This window comes from Festucalex cinctus, chromosome 1 (assembly GCF_051991245.1).
Source record: "Festucalex cinctus isolate MCC-2025b chromosome 1, RoL_Fcin_1.0, whole genome shotgun sequence".
NCBI classification, from domain to species: domain Eukaryota; kingdom Metazoa; phylum Chordata; class Actinopteri; order Syngnathiformes; family Syngnathidae; genus Festucalex; species Festucalex cinctus.
The window spans coordinates 7,650,838-7,672,476 of NC_135411.1; the positions used below are offsets into that span (position 1 = coordinate 7,650,838).

General features: G+C 39.9%; 4 protein-coding genes across 6 annotated transcripts in view; 1 reads left to right on the forward strand and 3 right to left on the reverse strand.

Moving 5' to 3' along the window:
- zfyve9a (zinc finger, FYVE domain containing 9a) overlaps positions 1 to 4,154 on the reverse strand; it is a 30,515-nt gene extending 26,361 nt beyond the window's left edge. For both annotated transcript variants that reach the window (XM_077514351.1, XM_077514342.1), the window contains exon 1: positions 3,872 to 4,154. The gene's annotated coding sequence lies outside the window, so the exon portion shown is untranslated. The remainder of the gene's footprint in view (positions 1 to 3,871) is intronic.
- Positions 4,155 to 5,302: 1,148 nt separating this feature from the next.
- LOC144014470 (transcription factor BTF3 homolog 4-like) lies at positions 5,303 to 11,105 on the reverse strand. 2 transcript variants are annotated; one of them, XM_077514398.1, is made up of 6 exons: positions 10,941 to 11,105; positions 9,880 to 9,942; positions 7,600 to 7,713; positions 7,303 to 7,504; positions 5,816 to 5,875; positions 5,303 to 5,719 (listed from the first exon to the last, which is right to left on the reverse strand). In XM_077514398.1, exons 2-6 carry the CDS (start codon positions 9,931 to 9,933, stop codon positions 5,673 to 5,675), a joined length of 477 nt encoding a protein of 158 aa, XP_077370524.1. In that variant the 5' UTR covers positions 9,934 to 9,942; positions 10,941 to 11,105; the 3' UTR covers positions 5,303 to 5,672. The 2 variants fall into 2 exon arrangements, with proteins under 2 accessions (XP_077370524.1, XP_077370514.1); XM_077514388.1 differs by lacking the exon at positions 10,941 to 11,105 and adding an exon at positions 10,319 to 10,662.
- Positions 10,705 to 14,239, forward strand: txndc12 (thioredoxin domain containing 12 (endoplasmic reticulum)). Its single transcript, XM_077514377.1, has 7 exons — positions 10,705 to 11,050; positions 11,948 to 12,008; positions 12,191 to 12,243; positions 12,320 to 12,393; positions 12,476 to 12,545; positions 12,617 to 12,700; positions 13,654 to 14,239. The coding sequence occupies exons 1-7, from the start codon at positions 10,951 to 10,953 to the stop codon at positions 13,731 to 13,733; spliced, it is 522 nt and encodes a 173-aa protein (XP_077370503.1). The 5' UTR covers positions 10,705 to 10,950; the 3' UTR covers positions 13,734 to 14,239.
- Positions 14,240 to 14,791: 552 nt separating this feature from the next.
- gipc2 (GIPC PDZ domain containing family, member 2) overlaps positions 14,792 to 21,639 on the reverse strand; it is a 23,519-nt gene continuing 16,671 nt past the window's right edge. The window contains exons 3-6 of the mRNA XM_077514364.1: positions 20,658 to 20,838; positions 19,053 to 19,165; positions 18,901 to 18,982; positions 14,792 to 16,160 (exon numbers count right to left, since the gene is read on the reverse strand). Coding sequence (XP_077370490.1) covers positions 16,009 to 16,160; positions 18,901 to 18,982; positions 19,053 to 19,165; positions 20,658 to 20,838 — 528 coding nt within the window. The 3' untranslated portion in view covers positions 14,792 to 16,008. The remainder of the gene's footprint in view (positions 16,161 to 18,900; positions 18,983 to 19,052; positions 19,166 to 20,657; positions 20,839 to 21,639) is intronic.

Here is a 21,639-nt window from a genome sequence, read left to right on the forward strand (position 1 = left end):
TCCGCCTTGTGAAAAGTCACACATAAATAGTTCAAAACAATTCCCAATCTTTACTTTCAGATTTAGTCCAGTTGACGGGGGTAGCCAAAACTATAAGAAAAATGATGGACTGATGGAAAGGGAAAAGGAGGGATCTCGCAAAATGTCATCTGCATGGTGGCGTGGTGAGGCAATGACACTGACAAGTCAGATTTACACGTTTTAGATCAACAAAACAGCAATATTTGCCATTCGGATTAGCAGCCTGAAAGCGTGTAGCACTTGGTTTGAAACACCGCACCAAGCTATTATGTGACCTAATGCTTCATAATACAGTTTGAATGATTTTTTTTTTTATGTTAGCTTAGATTTTATTCAGATTGTTTTGACCTTGCTTATTATTTTGACATTTACGATTATTAAAGACATTAGAGATTAGATAGAAGAGTGCTTAAGGTTCTTATTTGTGACCAAACAGAGTCAAGGTGCGTATTTTACACACTTGAAATTAGATATGTAATGATTAATTGACAACTATTGAATTATCAAATTAATTGCTAATTATTTATTTTAGATACCTTTTTTTTTTATATAAAAAATATCTAAAATGGTTGGAATTTTAGCTTCTCAACTGGTAAATATTATCCAATTTCTAGTACCTGATTGTAAAATGGTCGCAGGAAGGCAGCCCATCATGGTATCGTCACCACCGCGAGTACCGATACCTTAAAACAAGACTGGTATTGGCACCGATACCAACACCTGGTATCACCCATCATAGTCAGGGTGATACCTCAATTTGAGTCACGAAAAACCCTGGATAACAAAAACAATTTATTTGGAGTAAATACACATTTTTTTTGGGACCAACTGGCTGAAATATAATCATTTTCCCACAGTGGTTGAGAATTAGGCTAATTCACGATACGATATGCGATACAAGGCGCGCGCTAACGATTATCTCACGATATGATGATACCACGATTATCGATGGATTGCCCAGGTAATAAATCCACAATAATCTATGCGAAAACCAATCGTAAAATAATAATAATAATAATAATAATAATAATAATAATAATAAAATGAATACTAAATAAAAATGAAATAATAAAATAAATATCAATAAATAATACAAAATAAATAAAAATTTTAAAAAAATCAAAAAATCATAATAGAATAAATATAATAAATACATAATATATAAATATATATAAGAATATGAAAATATTAATAAAAACTAGAGAATAATAATAATAATAATAATAAAAATAAAAATAATAAGAAGAAGAAGAAGAAGAAGAACCTGAGCTCATGAGTCTTCTTTGCCTGAAGACTTGCGTCCTTTTCCCCGCCACGCTTATGAGCCACTCCCCCTAGTGGCCCGCGAAGTAATTGCTCAATAAATCATGAACAATGGAGCCGTTATAGTGGCTGTATATTAACTAAAAATGTTGTGATACTTGCGTAGACGTATCGATAATCTAGTATCGGGAGACAAAGTATAACGATTTGTCGCAATATCGATATATCGTCACACTCCTTCTGAGAATCACTGGTCGGAAGTATTAACTCACCAAGTGTCTTGCTTTTTTTTCATTGGCTTATTTTGTGTGCGTGCCAGTTCAATGGTTATATGATGTCTAAGAATGGTAACGGTTGCTTAAAAACTGCGGTTTTGAGGTTTGTGACTTTTTTTGTGTCATGTAATATAAGAGCATTTCAGAAAAAAAGAAAAAAAAACTAAGCTTGTATTGAAGATCCAAAAGCATTGCTTGTTTTTTTTTGTTTTTTTAATCCTCTGACAGACTTGCAGAGGTTGAAAAGTTTAAATCCTGCAGGATTGGAGGAGGATGCAGATAAGAGTTAAGAGACGCTGGGCTTCAGCAGCTATTAACATTGCGACTCCCTCCGTGTGTTGAAGCGTCGGGAGACAAAAGGGAGGTCTCCGCGCGCATGACGAGCAGCATGTCGGATCAAACCGGCAAGCGATGGGAGGACGACTACCCCGTAAATTACGTGAAGACACTTTCATCAGCTGCTACCGTTAATGTACTGTAAGTCGTTAGCACATCTGTGTCAGTAAGTCAGCTAAGAAAGGTTTTAGGTCACCTGCCGCCCTGGTGATGGCAATAAATGAGTAAACAGCTTGTTCAAGGTGTGAAATTCAACACCATGTTGAAATCTGTGATTGTCATTGTCAAACAAGTACGGTATTTTATATTTCACACCAGACGGTGGCACTGACATCATATAATCGTTTGATTGCAGGATGCCATGTCTCAAGCACAGTTGTGCGTAAAGAAAGGTGCAACTTTGCTCTGTGAAAAGGATAGCTATAAATGCTGGATATTTTGTTTGTTATGACACCGGTGCAGTATTTTTTTTAGGGATCTCTGTGTGAAAGAAAAGATTAGAGGTGTCGATAGTAATCGAGTCATCAATAACTGAACGTGACTTAGAGTATTTATTGAGCAAACATGTCCAAATCCTCTGAAGACAGCCTCTCAACAGTAATTAATCTCTGATTTCTGTAGTCTTAATTAAAATTAGACATTTGCAAACTCCTGTTTATAATATGGGGGGGAAATGAACGAACCAACAACTGAAGCAGTTTCAAAAAAGTTGGCGAGTGCATCACTACCTGTCGTGTGATATCGTTGAATTTTTCTTTAGTTATTTTAATGACTAGACAATACCACATTTAAAAAACAAAAACGTTTTTTAATACACTTTAATGCAAAAATATTTATTTTATGCAATAATCGGTTCGAAAAATATTCGATAGTGACAGCCCTAATTTCAGATTCTACTGCTTAAATTGAAACACTGCTGGGTCAACTTCCATTTCTGTGACTTTGAAACAGAAAGGAAAAATGCACAAGTGCTAAATGGCAAATGCCAGCTTTTACTGGTAGTGTGAATTGGGGCTTCACCTCAAATGTCTTCTCACTGGGTTCTGTGAGAAAGGCACAGCCGGATACATACCAGACATTCTCTGATGCCAATATTTAGCTAGCTCTCCGTTTGAAAGAGGCTTCTGATACTGCCTTTAAAGATGGAGAATTTTCAGTCAACTTCCGAGCAAATACCAAAACGGAAAAAGGTAGGAAAAGCCGGCGTTTCCAGGCAGTGTAAAGGGGGCTAAAAACAGACCTCTACTTAACTTGGATTACCCCAGCAAAAGCCCCTGGGGACTAACACAGGTGGAAAACACTACTAATGGACGAATAATAGAAGAGTAGTGTGGTTTTAAAATAGCCTGACACATTAAAAAAAAAACAGTTTTTGGAGGCTTTCTTATTTAAACTCGTTGAAATTAGCTTGGAGGTGCTAGCTGGGTTTGGATGTCCGTCCACGGCTCAACTTGTCCAGTGTTCCTGTTTGTTTTCTGCCAAAACATGGCGAAAGAGTATCGCCACACGGAGTTAGTGGGCAGGCTGCGTAAAAAAAAAAACAAAAAAAAAGAGAGAGAGAGGAAATTAAACGCTATTTTTAGCCTCCGAGGCTCCAGCGGGCAAGGGAGCCGAGCACGCCGAGTGACCGCATCGACCCGCCGCTCGGACGGACGGCCACCGAGTGGGTGCGCGTCACCCGGAGCGAGCCGAGGAAAATGCTCCAAATATGCATTTTAAACAAAAAACAAACAAAATTGATGTTATACCAGCTATTTATAGTGTGAATTCGGTGTATATTTCAAGAAGGCTTGGTCGTAGGTTGCGTAAATGCTAATAAGCTAGCTAAAATCACCGCGACACCGCCGCGACCCGCTCGGACTCCTGCGCCCGTCGGCGCCGCTGCAATGGCGGGGCAAGGTCGGAGCAACGTAGCGTGGAGGAAAAAAAAAAACCCACACACATTCCACGAGAACAAATGGTGGGGATTCACTCACCACCGCCACCACGGGAATCCTCATCTCTACGCGCAGCCCCGTATCGGAGGAGGAGGAGGAAGAGGAGTAGGAGGCGCCCCCTCGTCGGTGTCCGTCATAACTAATCGCCTTCCCGGGCTACTTTTGCTCCGACCGTGGTGTCCTCCTCCTCCTGGCGTCAGACTGCAGCGGCTCAGGGGGGAGGGGTGGAGGAGTGGCTGGGTGGGTGGTGGTAAAGGGGGGATGAGGCGAGCGGGTCCACTGGGAACACAGCTGGGCCGAGCCTCCACAGGCCACAGTCGGCAGGCAGAGCCCCCAAACATCACCATGTTCCACCATGTGGGCCTATTATTAATCTTTTAAATGCGACTTTTTTTAGGGACTTTTAAATGGGCGTTTCCCCCCTAAAAATTGCTACAATAGAGAAGCAACCATGTATTTTCTTAAATAATATACAGTGGTACCTCCACTCACGAGTGACGCGATTTACGCATTTTTTTTCGACATACGAGCTCAACAGTTTTATTGTGCTTTTTTCCCCCCACCCCAAGCAATTTATTACCATTTCTAATCTAATCAAACTTTATTTATATAGCACCTTTCATACATTCAAACGCAACTCAAGGTGCGGAACAATTAAAACATCCATAATACAATAAAAAGAAAAAAAAAACACCCCTCCCTCCATATCACCATGATCGTAACCACAAACACACGTAAACCACAACATGGCGGGGCACAGAAGAACCCTGCGAGGAAAGGCACCCAGGAGGAGTTCATCCACATTTCTAGTTGAGGTTTACTGTGAAAGAAAACTGAAATGTGGATGAACTCCTCCTGGGTGCCTTTCCTCACAGGGTTCTTCTGTGCCCTACCATGTTGTGGTTTGCGTGTGTGTTTGTGGGTCATGTATTTACAGCAACCACATAACTTTTCAGAGTCCTCTATCTTAATGCAGTCCTCGGAATTATGCATTTTTTCCCCCTCCATACTGGAAGAAAATGTAATTGCACGTCCACTACAGTAGGTGGCAGTGGCTCCCTCATTTAATTCTTGACATTTTAGACAAACTGACGCACTTCAAAACATTTCCATTACAGACTAAAAAAACCCCAAAGTTATTTGTTGTAAAGTGATCTATATTCCTGTCTTTTTTTGTTGTCTTTCAAGGATACAATGTACAGAGGTGGGCTTAAAACAATTCACAAACAAAAACTATTTGTCGGACCACCTTATTCAGGATTTGGTTCATTTAATACATTTGTCAAATGCAATATATCGTGTGAGACTTCTATTACATGTCTGTTTGGAGTCTCAGTGTAATTTTTAATTTACCAATTTAACAGTGAATGCTAAATTGTAATTGTTACAAATGTTGAAAAGTTCAAAACATGAGCTAGCGATTGAGCGATTTTCCCCTGGGAAAAAAAAAGCAGTGAACAGCAGTATTCAAAAAAAAAAAAAAGTTTATTAAATCATTTTCATCCACTATAAGTAAAATGGATTCTTTATTGTCATCCTTTCATAGAGCATCTCTTAAATATGAGCCACGTAGAAAGAGCTGATTTCAAGCCGTTTTGAGTCCTTTGGGTGCTGACGGGGTGTCCACAATCAAAAGGCGTTATGTAAAGATCTTTTTTTTTTTTTTTTTTTTTTTTTTTTTTTTAAATGCTGAGGTTGCGGCGCACCGTGAACAACCGTCTCCCCGCATGAGGAAAGCCTCTGAGCGCGCGCGAGTGTGCGACAGATTTAAAAAAAAAAAAAAGAAGAAAAAAAAAAGAAGAAAAAAAAAAAAAGAAAACGGTTGGCGGCGAGCGAAGGATCAGTTGGCTTCGTTCTTTGAGGCCTCATCAAAGTTCTCCACGAGATCTGCCAGACAAAACAAAACAAAACAAAACAAAAGAGTTCTTTCTTGTTCAGAAGCGATTAAAAGACACGCTGGAGTCTCCCGGGACGGACGCTTACCTGGAACGGCGTCGTCGTCCTCCTCTGCGATTTCCTCCTTCACGGCTTTCATGTCCATCGCTGCAACACATACCAAAACGTTACATGGCAACAAGTGCATTTCCTCAAATTATATTTTGGACTGACCAGTCAAGCAAGAAAGTAAGGATGGGTGATATGAACCGAAACATTAGTTTAGAACAGTTTAAAAAAAAAAAAAAAAAAAAAAAGTATGTTTCTACCTTATTCTTTTCTTTAGTAATCACCATTTGAAAATAGGTAACTTGAGTGACATTGAGTGAAAATTAAAAAGAAGATACATTTTCTCCACAACAGTGACTTTGATACTCATGTTTTTTGTTGAGTGACGCTCCGTCAAATTAGGTTTAATGTTACAAAGGCTTTGATCATTCACGTCAGCCTTGAAAACGTTCCATTTCATCAGATTGCGTCATGTTTGATCGTAATTCGCAGCTCTAGTTAGGGCCCGAGCAGCTACCGCTGCGAGGTTAAATAAACTTGAGTTGAGTTGAGTAATTCCATACACATACATTGAAAAGAGATACAATGCTGCCATCTGCTGGCCATAGTTAGTGGGTGTTTTTGATTTCACAACTCATTGACCCGGCTGCGCTACACTTGGACGTTGCACTGACCACTGATATATATATATATATATATATATATAAAAAAAAAAGTAGTTGACGTCACTTAACGTTTATGGTGGCATACATCGTGATTTTACTAAACGTTAGTAAACGTTTTTGGCGGTCAAAGAGTTAAATCAGAAAAATGTAATTATTTTTTTTTTTTTTCTCACCTTTGATCGTAGAAAGTTATATTTGACTAGGGTTGCCAAAGGTTTGGATAATTTCTAAAAAATTTCAATGGGAAGTTAAGCGTGAGAATTTTGGAAAGACTGCATTCCAAAATGGAAACATTCCATTGGAATATTGGAAATTTTTGGCAAAAGCAGAAATCCATGTCAAAATTGATACATTTCACTCACTTTCATGCGTTGTATCTAATAAAGTGGTGTCACCTAAACTGAATAGCTTGTAAATTAGGTTAAGACCAACCTTCCATTTAATACATTCCTGGTTTACTCCTGTGAATTTCAGTTTATTCTCTTGAAAGTTTTCAACTTTGAAAATTTACATAGTAGAAGACATTTTTCCCCAAACAAAAATCCATCTACGATTAAAGGGATACTGGACTCATTGAGCCATTTTCAGCAGCAAAAAGTTCATATTTTGTCTATAATTATGGGAATGCTGAAGCATTCCCACATATGTTATTGTGATTTTATTCTCCACATGTTCTGCATATTTTGTGTAGGTTTGTAACTGACTTTCCATTTCCCTTACCTCCCAAAGGAAGAAAATGGAGGAATGAATTACGGAATTTTGCATGTAAATTGCAGTTCATACTTACTCAGGAATATTCTCGGCCTGACTGTTTGTGTGTAGCTGCATTATTATGTGTGTGCGCATTTGTGTTGTACATACTTTGCCGCGGGAACTGCTCGGCCAGCTTGCGCAGGCTGCTGAGGCTGTCGGCGCCCAGTTGGCTGAGGATGCCCGGCAGCATCTCGGTCAGCTGCTTGGTCTCGGCATGGCCCGTGATGGCGAACGTGTTGGCCGACAGCGACGCCTGCACCTTGGGGTTGTTGAAGTGGATCACCGTGCCGTCGTCTTTGATCATGTTCACCTGCAGGGCACCATCACGTTTGCATGCAAGTGGGTTAACAAATGGAAATAAAAACAATATGAGCTCCAGATTATTATTATTATTGGACGCTTCACCTCCTCGATGCCTGCGATGTTGTTCACGGAGAGCTTCTTCAAAGAGCCTTGGAGCTTTTTGTCGTCGGCCGTCGCCGTTTTGTGGACCACCTTTTTCTTCCTGCGTGCCGTTCCCTAAGGAAAGAAAATAACTTAAGATACGCGCAGACCAATCATCGGGATTCATTTGAGCATTTGTCCTCCCTGCAGATCAACTTCAGCAAAGGACCGGTTGTTGGATGCCTCAAGATTATCTTGGATTACTATCACAAGGTGTGTTAAGAGAGATTTTTTCAACCAATGACTAGTTTCCTTTTAGTCAGGCTTTGGCGCCATCTAGTGGCATTTTAGGGAATTACAGAAACAGCACACAAATATGTGGATAAGTAAGTTTTTCAATGAGTACTTGAGTATGAAAAAAATATATATAAATATATATATATATATATATATATAAATATATATATATATATATATATATATATATATATATATATATATAAAAAAAAATATATATATATAATATATAAAAAAAATGTGAATATATGAATTTGTTAATAGTCGACTTTGAATTTACTATAAATACCCAAAAACAAATCACGATGAGTTTGAATTTATATGAACAAGTTTGGGGTACTGCGATTGGCTGGCAACCAGTTCAAGGTGTACCCCGCCCACTGCCCGAAGCTAGCTGGGATGGGCTCCACCACCTCCCGCGACCTTTGTGAGGAGCAAGCGGATAAGAAAATGGATGGATGGAAGTTTGTGGTATATTTACGGTATAAATTACATTAACTTGCATGCTTAATTCATTTTGTGACCATGTTCATAACTAAAAACACTTGTATCTCAAATCATATGGGGTGTTAATAAGAAATCTTTTCAGAATTGATTATCCTATTGATTATGCTCACACTCAATCACTGCTTAGTGGTTAATTGATAAGAGACAGGCAGAAAGCTATGCTGAAGCCTGATTCAAACGGCAAGATAATTAACCAGCTTTTAGCCCGATCCGCCCCCTGGCTAACAATATTAAAATCTTACCGTGTGAACCAAGCATGCGCCAAGTTAGCTGAAAACAAGTGCTGACTGAGAGACAAGTTTAACCGGTCACGGGTCACGAGAATTTAGTGGTTTGGCTCCCGTAAAATAGTGACGTGACATACTGTGGATGAAGCTTACACTTGTTTAGTGCTAATTTAACGGCAAAGCTAAGTTATTTACCTCGAGCAGCAAGCGTTCCACCGAACGCGGCCGACTCTTCATCATGCGTAAACGTACCCGTGTTGTCAGCGCCAAGTTCTGTCATCTTCACTTTACAGTAATTCATACAATTGTTTATTCTTTATCGGTTATCACAACCCCAAACCTTTAGGCATCTTTTTAATTTTTGAGAATGACTCCATTGGAAGGAAGGAAGTAGGACATGGTCTATCAGCAACAAATAAGTTCTGGGTGCCACAATTATGGCTCTAACATTAATAATTATAGTTTTGAGGCAGAAATTTGTTTCGACTAATTTTTGTAGCCAACTTAACTGAGTCAGTCGATTTTTTCCCCAGCCTTACAAATCTTTGTTCCCTATAAAAATGAATCTGAAAAAATAGTATGACAGTGTTGTACTTTATCAAAACATACAATTATAACAAAGAAAGGCAATTATATTATGCACGAGTCTTCATATCGAACTTCCGTGAATAACGACGACTCTCTGTAGCCCACTTTAGACACTGTGTCCTCATATCTCACTGCATCAGTGTATTAGTTACACTGTACTACTTTACACGATTTGGCTTTAAATTTCACATCACAACGACCTCAAAAGTTCCGCTCTGCTATGTTTTCCATAAATTCAAATCATCAAAACTCCAATTAAAACTGCCATGCTAGCTTATAGACATTGTAAGTCCTATTTGTGTTCGAACCACACATTTATCAGGGCGTAAAGCAAACAGTCAAGGGGGTTGAAATGAGGCCAACAGCTGGAGGCCCGGAACTCCATGGCCCTCTCTCCATCTAGCCATAAAGAGAACGCTGATGTCAGGAGGTTCGCAACCAAGGGTGGGAAACCTACGACTCGTGGGCCACACATATCAAGAGCATTTGATGTGGGCCCTCATGGGGATCAAAAATAAAACATAATAGAAACTGATACTAAAAGGACCAGCAGAACAGCCAGTCCACATTACAGCACAATTAACAGGACTTTGTGTCTAAAACAAACCTGCAAAGTTATGTTTCATCACATTTGATATCTAAACTATATAATAAACACAAAATTGATAACAAGTGAGAATACCTTTCCACCTATCCGCACTTGTGCCTGGAGTTTGGCGAGCTTCTCTTGATTCATAGTGCTTTTCTGTGTGGTGGGGGGAAAAAATGAGCAAAGAAAATTAAACACCTCCCTAAGTACACAAAATGGACAATGTCTCATTTATGAGACAGCATGTTGTTTAACAAGACCATCTAAACAACAAAAAGCACCACCGTCAATCGTTTTAAAACAATGGCATTTTAATTAACTTTACATTTTGTTCGGCGAGGTTTGAATGACAATATTAAGCAGGTGTTACACGTTGTACACATTGTTCGAAGGCTACGGCGGCTAATAATAGCCTAGCACGAGGCTAACTACGAGAGATTACAGGCTCGCCACAAAACGACACGATTTTGGTCATTTAAACCTCACAACGGCGTGAGGTCGAATTGGAAATGATACAATTTGACAGGCTTACCTTTGAACAAAGACGAAACAATTGAAGTTTAGCTGCTGCCGCCGCTGTTGCTACTCGTGTGGCTAGCGGAAAGCAACGCTGTTGGTTCACGAGAAGGACGTAACAGCACTTCTACTTGTGCTTTCGAAATAAAGGTTAGCAATGTTTTTAACTCTTGTTCATGTGTCGGAAATGTACATACAAATACACACAAAAAAATTAAATACTGTTTCTGAATCGGATTGAAAATATGTAAAGGCGCAATTGGCTCGTTTTGATCGATGAGCGCGTCGTAAAAATAGTTTTGTTTTCACTTCTGGTGCGGTCACATCAATTTGTTGTTTAACTTGACGCCGCGGCGCAGCGCACCGGAACACGCGGTCGGGTAAAAGTCACGTGATCTCAGCCCGACAAAAATAAAAGTAAATTTAAAAAGATATTTAGATGCATTAATTGTCTTTATGTTGCTTCCGTTTTATATTAAACATTTAATATTAGTCTTATATTTTTACATTACATCAGTAATTGAGCGAAAGAAAAGAAATCAAAGATTTGGAAACGTGAATTGTAGTACATCCGGGTTTACGCGCGCCGCTTATCTACAGTAGTTGTTTGCTTGTCGATAAAGGCCAGTTTTACTTACCTAAAACGAAATGCAGACTTTTTTATTTAACACCATTTCATTTACAGCTTTGTACGCTTTGCTGTCTACGTCGTGTTTTCAACATGCCTTCGCAGCGTCCAGCGGCAAAGGTGAGAGTTATGGTTGATGCTGGGCTTGTTTGCTAGCGACACTTTCACGTCATTGAGTTTGCATTCATTGTCATTGTCAGATCTGAACATGCAATGGCAAAAATATCGAGCTCATCCGGGATAAATACCCGAACGACTTTTTTTTTTTTTTTTTAACCGTTCCGAAAATTTCACGTTACCATGGAACATCCCATTGAAATGAAAGCAGGCATTTCTCAAATTTAATTGTAATCATTTTCGTCTTTTCGTTGCGTCGTGGTGTGATTGTGTATGACAAAACTTGAGCTCAATTATTTGCTTTCAAATGCTGGTTTTGAGCAATACAGGACATTTATTCTACAAAAGTGGGTGTGACTTTGAAAATACACTGAGCATGCGTGATACATTGGCAACTATTTGGGACACTATTGCGACGATTAGAAACTGTTTGGGAAACTTTGCGCATCCCGGGAGGAGTAGGCGAATCTGTGGGTGGACCCCACTCAATGAAAGGATGCGCAAGCAAGCCGCAATCCTTCCACACCATTCAGTTGTCTGCTGTCCAGCGTCCAAGATGGACTTCAGTAAAACGGAAATTAATATTTGCCAGGAAGAGGCCCGACGTGATGCCGCTGCCATTGAAGAACTGGTTTGGCTGTGCTGCGGTTATCGTGCAGCAAAAGAAAAATGAAGAAGATGAATACAAGAAAAAGAAAGACAGAAGAGAGAAAAATAATGAAAACAAAAGACTACATCAGAGAGAACACAGAACAGCGTATATGTTATGAGTTTTGGCTTGTCCCACTTGGGTCATCAGCAAGCCACTCATGATTTGTTTGGCATTTTTTTAAGTGGGGCAACGACCAGCAATCGCACTGTGTGAAAGCAACTGCCTTTAAATAACTCTCACCTTTGCAGGTTTCGGGGATAACATCCACTGGAGGACGCTGGAAGATGGCAAGAATGAGGCGGCAGCCAGGCAAGTTGGCGATAGAATTCTAGACATCAACTCCAAAGTGTTTAATAAAAGCTCTGTGACATGCTAATTTAGGGTATGACCTTTGTTGCATGCCACTTGATTTAAAATGTGACATTGTCATTTTCTGTCCATTACCCTCTATGGCCATCTGGGTCTGATGTCGTGCATTTGTTTGTTTACAGCGGTCTGCCTCTCATGGTCATCATCCACAAGACCTGGTGCGGAGCCTGCAAAGGTACACACGGAATGACAGACACGGCACACGGACAATGCTAAAACGGCATTAACCTTTTTGTTTTGGCGCTTTCTAGCGCTTAAGCCTAAATTTGCAGAGTCCAAGGAGATTGCAGAGCTGGCCCACAACTTTGTGATGGTCAACTTGGAGGTAAGGAACCCGCGAGGAAAATTATCCACGGGAGGGGAGTTGGTCGCCAATCTCACGCTGGCGTGTCTTTTGATGGCGAAAGGATGAGGAGGAACCGAAGGACGAGGCCTTCAGTCCCGACGGAGGCTACATCCCCCGCATCCTTTTCCTTGGTACGTTCCATATTCATCTTGGCACGTCAATTGGCATTTGATCAGTAAATAACGGTTCAATACTCTTGCAGATCCCAGTGGTAAAGTCCACCCTGAAATCATCAACACAAACGGGAATTCCAACTACAAGTATTTTTACAGCAGCGCAGAGCAAGGTATGATGGCGTGGACTTTGATAGAAGTTCATGTGGCTGCTCTCCAGGCTTCTATATACATCATGCTGCTATGTGAAAAACACTTGTGTTCATTTAAAAAAAAAAAAAAAAAAAAAAAAAATATATATATATATATATATATATATATATATATATATATATATATATATATATAGATCCGGAATGGTTGCAACTGGTTGATTTAAAGTCCGTGTCTGTGTCAAGACTTCTATTAACTCATTTGCTCCCAAAACTGTATAAATACGTTCTATTTTAAATATTACCACGTTCCTAAAGACGTATTTATATGTTTGTTTGTTTGTTTGTTTTTTAATGCTAGAGCATACAGAAGACTTTGATGCAGCCTCTGAACTGAAGAGAATCTTTGAAGCAATAGTAATTATTACAACAACAAAAAACGGCCAGCAGGTGGCAGCAGAGTATAAGAGATCAACCAGGGCCATGTTGCAAAAAAAAGCTTTTTTCCCCACTATTTAACAGATTTGTGAATAATGATGAAACTTAGCTATATTCTAATGCTAGTTGTTGCAAAACAGAAATATTTTTTTCCCTGATAAAAGAAGAGACTCTAATCTTTCTTTTGGTAGGTTCCATGTTTTTACAGCAATAGAACACATTATTCTGTGGCCCTCACAAAGTCAGATAAAATCCAGTAAAACAGCGAAGGTGATTGCTTCAGTGAAATGGCTGCAAGTGAATGAGCACATTTGTTCACAAGTTCTTCAAAGACAAAAATACCCACACTGTATACAATTATGGGGGTTCTAAAACCTTTTTCCAACCTATCTGATAAGTCTGATCAAATACAGTTTAGAATCAGCAACTTTTTAAAGTTTTTTTTGTATGGTTTGACTTCAACTTATCAGATGCTGCCAACACTAATTTGTAATGTTAGCGAATATTTTTTTTTTTTGTTAATCTTGTGCTTGTAGTGGTGTCGGGGATGAAGGAGGCGCAGGAGAAGCTGACGGGCGACGCATTCAAGCGCAGCCACGCCGGAGACGAGCTTTGAGGAGGCGTGCGGGCGGGCTGCAAGGGCTACGTCACCTCATAGCGACACTCATATTGTCACCAACACTACGTTTTCACATCAAATGTATAAATCTAATGTACTGTCATGGATGTCAAGTTGATCAAGTGCCAAATTGACGCACAACTTTTCCAGGGTTTCCCCACACTTGAGGCTCCAAAACGGGTCGGCGGCCAATTTTCCAAAGGCCGCGCGCTTTTAAAAAAAAAAAAAAAAAAATGTTCAAGTCGGCACATAATCATCATTTGTTGCTATGAATATAATCATTAGCGTTAATATACAATTATATGTTGGGAAACCAAATTGTAGACTACTTGCAAAAAAACATGAATGCCACGACTACTTTCACCCGCAAACTTTGAAAACAACTCATGCTTCCAAAGACGGTTCTCGCCAATATGTGAATTTATTTTGCACTTTTTTTTTTTCTTCTCCTTTTTGTCTCTCATTTTATACCCAATATACAAATAAAGGTTTGTTGTAGTGAATGTTGTTTGTGTACTAATTGTTAGGGATGGGAGAGTACAGATATGGTTGAGTGAGTCCTCCTTGCCTGTAGGTGGCGCTACCCTGCAGCAGTTTAACACCATGGCAAATCATGAGGCTCACTTCCTGTTTTGAGAAAAATGAACCCACAAGCATGTCTTGCGTTTTTCACCAAAACCTCACCGGTTTGGAAATACTTCAAAATTGACAAGGACACATTGCAGAATGTGAACTTTGCGGCACAAGAGGCGGAATGAAGAGTGCATCGTTCAACACTAGCAACCTGCTAAAACACCTCAAGGCGAAACATTTATTACAAGTGAATCCTAAACTAAAAGAGCAATTTTTTTTGTTTTATTTTATTTATTTCAAAATTAAAGAAAATATTTTTGTTTAAATATCTTTTTGTGATTTTTTTTTTATTTATCAAAATGTACTACTGGTATCGGCACCATGAGTCCTGAGGGTCTGAGTATCGGTATTGGTCTGGAAAAAAAAAAATGGTATCGAACATCCCTAGTAATTGTGTCACGAGTCAAATACACAGCGGAAAATTTGAAAATAGAATTTTATTGTCCAGCAGCGCTGATTCCCTTCTTGTCGCGACGGCAGGAAAAAAAAAGGAGAAAAAAACATGTTCAATGATGCGGTCATGTGATTTCATACGCTACATTTTGAGTTAGTTGGATGATTTTTTTCGCTGAACAGTATACAAAATATTTGCTATTTTCATTGTTTTAATAAAAAGGATCTCGTCTAGTGGATAGACTAAAGTGGGGGAGAAAAAAAAAAAAAGATTGCATGCACATCTACGCTAAAAATTAGTGTCCAAGTTTGGTGACTATTACAACGCTCAATCTTTTCTCAATGCGTCATGTCAAGTAAAAAAAAAAAAAAAAAAAAAATGAACACCATAAACGCAATTTACTTGAGGTCAAAATATGTCCAGGTTACAATTTTTTTTGCACATACATACGACAGGGGGCTTTGGATTGGAGCTCATCACGTGCCTTCAGTTCGATAGCCATAACGAAAGATGAAAGTATGGCCTGTATTTTCACTTGCAGAGGCAGCACTTCATCACACCTGTTTTTGCCAGTGCTAATCTGTGCTTCCAACAACACTTCAGCAATTGGCTTTGACATGATCACTTGAAAATGGCAGTTTCACCCAGCCTAGCCTCACAGTCACGGACGGGCAAGTGAGTATGAGGGCAGGGTTGCAATAAATTGACTGAATTGATTCATTTTGGGAAACAGGCAGTTGACAAAACATTTTCTCGGTTGTTTAATTTCACACGATCACCCAACTGTTTGTTGTACAAGCGATTTAAAAAGTCCACTGAACGTAATTACGTCCCCCCTTGAAAGGTCTTCAAACGGGTTTCGGGGTCGGAATCCTGCCTGTTTTAGATGTTTCCCCCTCCTCCAACACACCTGATTCAAATGATCGGCACATCTCAATCATTTGAATCAGGTGTGCCAGAGGAGGGGAAACATCTAAAACATGAGGGCCAAAGTTTGCCTTGAAACCAACAAAACGCAAATAAACGATTGCTAAAATTACAGCTGACAAATCGGCGTCATCACACTACATGTATATATTTTAAAAAAACAAAAAACCTCTAAAAAAAGTGGTATTTAAAAATGACACGTCTATCACGTGTTTCTGGCCGGAGAGGTGTCCCATGCACTTTCGCCAGAGCATCACCGAGCGAACACAAGGCTCGCTTGTGCGTGTGCGCGTGTGTTTTTGGAGGGCGTGTGTCAAGCTAGAACCTTCCCTGCTTGGCGTCTCCGATGGCCCCCCACACGTCAAAGACAAACTCGTCCGGGAAGGCAAAGTCCCCGAGGGTCTCGTCCAGCGCCATGGCGAACTCGTCCGGGTTCTTCTTGTCGCGGCCCACCTCCACCATGGTGGCCGCTGGATACAAAAGTTTGCATTTCATCTTGTGTTAGTAGGGGTGCAACAATATGCGTATATGTGACGACATACTGATATCGAAATAAATTGGGATAATTTTTCCTCCGAAAGATTATCGCTACGCCTACGCAAGTTATCGCAATATTTGTCGTTAATATACAGCCACTTTAACGGCTCCATTGTTCATTACTTATTGAGCAATTACTTGGCGGGCCTCTAGGGGCAGCGCTTCATAAGAGTGGCAGGGGAATGGACGGAAGTCTTCAGGTGAAGAAGACTTTGTGGAAGACATTTATCCGTCCAGCTACTGACTCAGTTTTGCATACGTTTCTATGAAAAATGTGTATTATATCTTCAATTTTAACATTTTAAAACATATTTTATGTTTCGACTTTTTGAAGCACACATCTGAGGAATATTAATATTGATTTAATTGGATTAATTTTATTTATTTACTTTTGCAATGTTACACACAAAAAATTGTCACAGTTTATAAAATTAAACCAAGTTTACAGCAAATACTTTTTTACTTGAGTTTTTTTGTTTTTTTTTAATAACTATTTTTTACTTTTACTTGAGTACAATTTTTGGCTAATCTACCAACTTCTGGTAGCTGGACCTAATAGATTTCTTTCTTCTTTTTTTTTTTAAATTCACAGTACACCAGTTTCAAAAACACAGTACAGGGAGTCATCGAGTTAAGGCGCACTCAACCTTACCCCGGGTTTTCACTGGATGCGGTTGCGGTGCGGTTGCGGTGCGGTGCGTCTTGACTGCGTGCTCCGGACGGGTCAATTTTTTTGTCAATCCACACCGGCTCCGCACAGCTGCGGTCCGGCAGCTCCGTCGCCGCCCACTTCCCAACGTGTCTCGCCGGACCGCGCGCGCGCGATCATGTGGCATTTCACAACGAGAGGTGGACTTCTTTTGATTTAACCTTTTCTTCTTCTTCTTCTGCTATGAGATTCCATGCAGCATCCTTTTTTTGTTGTCCTTGTAAAGTATATTAATAACGAGAGTCGGGTCAGTGCGGGTCCACTCTTTATTTCTGTCTTCCGCGTCCGGCTGCCGCTCAGTACGGCAAGCGAGACGGGCACAACAAGCAATCGCGAACATCAAACTCACAATACATTACAGTCCTTATAAAAAGGATGTGCCGTGTCATATATTATTTTGTGGTTTTCCACCTCCAATATAAACCTCTCCTTGTCCATGTTCGCTGGTGTCTAAACCGTGAATGAGCACATGGCCCGGCACATGTTTTGCTGAAAAACTTGAGAAATAGGAGCTGGCGAGTATTTTATTCTGAAAGGTAACCGGAAATTTATTTTGAAACTGCCTCGGTTTTCCTGTCCCGCTCGATGTGTTTTGTGCTAGCTTGCCATTTGCCGGAGGCCTACCGCTGCGGCGTCCGGCAAAAATAGAAAATAGGCTATCCTTGCGGAAGGCTTGCGGCACGCCGCAGGCCTTCCGCAGTCGACACGCAACGCACCCGCAAGCGGTGTAAACTGCACCATTCGAATGAATGGAATCTAATTGCTTGCGTCGCCGGACCGCACTGCAACCGCACCGCAACCGCATCCAGTGAAAACCCGGGGTAAGGCATTTTGATTTTACAACGGTTCCGCCCGGTCCGCCATTTTGGCTCCTCGTCCGCTATTTAGCCCTTAGCTAGTGCTAGCGCTTGTGCACTTGTGGGAGTATCTTTGGCTTTTTCGCCCTCTTTTTTTTCCACATCATGGCCCCAAAGAATATATAAGCTACATCTTCTATCAATGTTGGTCCAGCCAAAAGAAAAGCAATCACCATGGAAACGAAGCTAAACATCAATAAAATGATTGCAGAAAGGAGAGACACAACGAACATCGGCAAAGACTACAGCATCTTATTATTTATATTTTTATTTTAATGTATTTTTGATTTTTTTTATGCAAATTATTTTGATGTAAATATTGACTTTAATGGGGAATTTCGACTTAAGTCGAAATTCAGGTTACATCACTAGCTTGGGACGGAACTCTGATGTAACTGGAGGACTCCCTGTATTAAGGGAGATACTTATTTTTATTTTTTTATTATTTTTTTTTATGTATGCTCGACTGATAAGGATCCATCACAGTAGATAGGTGATTTATTAAATACAGTTTTGACAAGGTGCTTTTTTTATTTTGACATATACTGTAAATATGGTTCTACATTTTACATCTTTCTGTCCGCTTTCATTTCATTTATTTTAAAGAGTGAAATAAAGTGATTTGATTTGATTTGAACATTAACAGAACATTTGACATTAAAAAAAAAAAAAAAAAAAGTATGCACCGCAGAAAGTGAGGCAGGCATTGCTATACCAGACTTAAATATTGTGTTTTTGGGTTGATTTTTATTATTTATTTATTTTTTGGATTTTAAATAAACTACCAATTAAATTAATTAAAATGTACTTTTTTTTTGGTCTAAAAAAAAAAAAAATCTAAAAAAAATAAATAAATCTAAAAAGAAAATCTAAAATTATCTAAAAAAAAAATAAAAAAATCAAACCATGACACTAATGTATCAAACAGAAACAAACTGTGAATTTTGTGTATCATTGCACCCTTATATTTATTTATTTATTTATTTTTAAGTAATTCACTGCCAGCCCAGTTAAAACGGCTCTTTGGCGTCTCTAACCAATTCCACTGGATGTGATCAGGTGTGCCTAATGTCGTGTCTTGTGCGTGACGGATGGTGGGACACTCACCAAGTTCTGTGTCCCGGATGCCCATGTAGCTCTCCAGCAGGTCGTCCACCTTCTTCACCGCTTTCTCTTCAAACTCCGTCGGCTGGACGATGCAAAAGACAAGCCCCGAGTGTTTCATACGCTTTTTGATATCGACTGGTCGCAGCACTTGCCTCGTCCTCGACTGTGGCCGGGCCCTTGGAGCGAAGCCTCAGCGTTCCCTTGCCGTTTCCGATTTTGCCGTCACCGCCGGGCTTGGCGCCCTTGGACCTCGGCTCCAGCATTTCTGCCGGTGAACAAACAAATGGGATTTCAACTCAGATAATATTCTCAAGGGGGATGAATCGGGTTCAAGTAGAAAGTGGCGGCTTTGCCCAAGCGCCAATCATTATAAAACAAAATACGGTCAGAATTATTGCCACTTGCTGAGGAAGTCGTTAAAAGTTGGAAACATTGAGAAACTGAGAAGCTAATCACTTTGTCACAATGCTCTGCCCCTGGTCGTCATGGTAACAAAAGCCATACCTAATTTGCATGAGACTTTCTCACGCTGCAAGCATGAGTCAACCTTGTAGATGTTCAATACGCACAAAACAGAATGTCCAAAGTTTGTGCAATCTCACATACAGCAAAAGAAGCAACTGGATCAAGTTACACAACTGCACGTCTACTAGAGGTGCTGCTTAAAGGGGGGGGGGGGGGGGAGCCTTCATTACAATATAAGTATCGTTATGCAGGCGTCAGAATCGAAATTGCTCATTAACTATAAATAGGCAGTTAACAGCCTTTTTGAAGTTGTGCAGAGGAGACATGCAAGCCTTTGCAGCTTGCATTGTACCTGTAAAAAGTAATTTTTCTACTTGCTGTCAACTGATGATGACTTCACCTGTGCTGAGGAAGGATGTAACGGCCAATCTTGGCTCGCCTGTTTTCTGGGTTTGGTCAGCAAACTGAGCCATGATTGGTCGTTACCTACTTCCTCAGCACAGGTGATGTCATCATCAGTCGACAGCAAGTAGTAAAATGACTTTTTAAAGGTACTAATCGTACATGAAAAATAATGAAGTTATCACATTAATTAATTATAACAAAATATTAACTTTTTATTGCTGAAAATGGCTCAATGAGTCAAGTATCCATTTAATGTACCAATTTTCCTATATTTTCTTTACAAAACAGATTGTATTACATGAAAAAATGTGTTTTTATTTCCCCAAATACTTCAAATAAGCACAATTTAGAGGTGTAATTTTAATACTTTGATATTTTTGCGACTCAAGATCGAGTCCAGGCTCCGGCCTTCCTGGGTGGAGTTTGCATGTTCTCCCCGTGCCTGCGTGGGTCTTCTCTGGATACGAGGCATGATTGTGAGTGTGAGTGGTTGTTCGTCTCTGTGTGCCCTACGATTGGCTGGCGACCAGTCCAGGGAGTACCCCGCCTACTGCCCAAAGCCAGCTGAGATACTGAGATAGGCTCCAGCACCCCCGCGGCCTTTGTGAGGAATAAGCAATTAAGGAAATGAATGAATGAATGAATGAATGAATGAATGAATGGATATTTTCGTTAAGACCAGGCATGCCGCTTGGTGGTAAACCAAAAGAGCTGATAACGAAAACATTTTTGTCCATCCAGCATAATAAACATATCATTTAGGCATACATATGACTGTTATAACAAAAAGCAAGTAAATTAATCTAAAATATTCGGATACATATCGCCATGTGTTGGGACACATATGTATACGATACGTATGTCTTGTGATCGTCCGTGTGTCTCACCAAAGGCCTTCATGGGCTCCACCAGCTTGAGGGTGAAGGTCTCGTTCCTGGGCAGCTCCTTGAGCATGCGGGCCACCTCGTAGTGGCGCGTGCCCACGATGATGCGGCCGTTGATGCGCTCGATGTGGTCGCCCACGCAGATCACCTTCACCTTGTCCACCACGCTGCCCTCTTTGATGCGCTGCCGCCGACACAGAGATGGAAAAAAAAAAACAGTCATGATTACACAAAATATGAACCAAAGCAAATCACAGCCTAAATAGGAAGTATAAAAGGAGCTTTAAGGGAAAAACTGTTAAGTGGGGTAATAACATAAATAAATAGAATGTTTGTGAGTCAAGAAGTAAAGCAATCATTGTGCCGATCCAAACACTTTGGCCACCAGGGGACAGTATAAAACACTACATGCATACCGTACAACTAAATGACTCAGTCAGCTGCAGTTTATTAGTCATTTTTTTCACACACATGATAAATAATTTACAGTAGGACCTTGAGATAGGAATCACTACATTCTGTGACCATACTCGCAACTCAAAACAATGGCATCTGAAATTATCTGAAATTACCATACTCGCAACTCAAAACAATGGCATCTGAAATTATCTTTTCCTATCTAAATGAATGTAAACGCCATTAATCCGTTCCAACCTGGAAAAACATAGCTTTATAAAACTAACTTTATAAAAACATGCAGTAATTATATAAGTAAATAGAAGAGAAAAATAATTCAACACTTTTTGTCACACTTCTTCAGTTGAACGGCCATTGTACTGCTCCTCCTGGTGTGCCCACCTTGGCCACCTGGGGGCACTATATCGTGTTTAATTAAGACATTGCAAATCCTCTCTGCTCAATGATTAATTAAAAAAATGTTTAGTTTAATAGTAAACTTCAACTGACAGTGGCAATAAACAGCTTGAAACCTTTTTTTTGAAGAATTTTTCACTAACCATCTGCCAAAATACGGCTTGTGACGTGA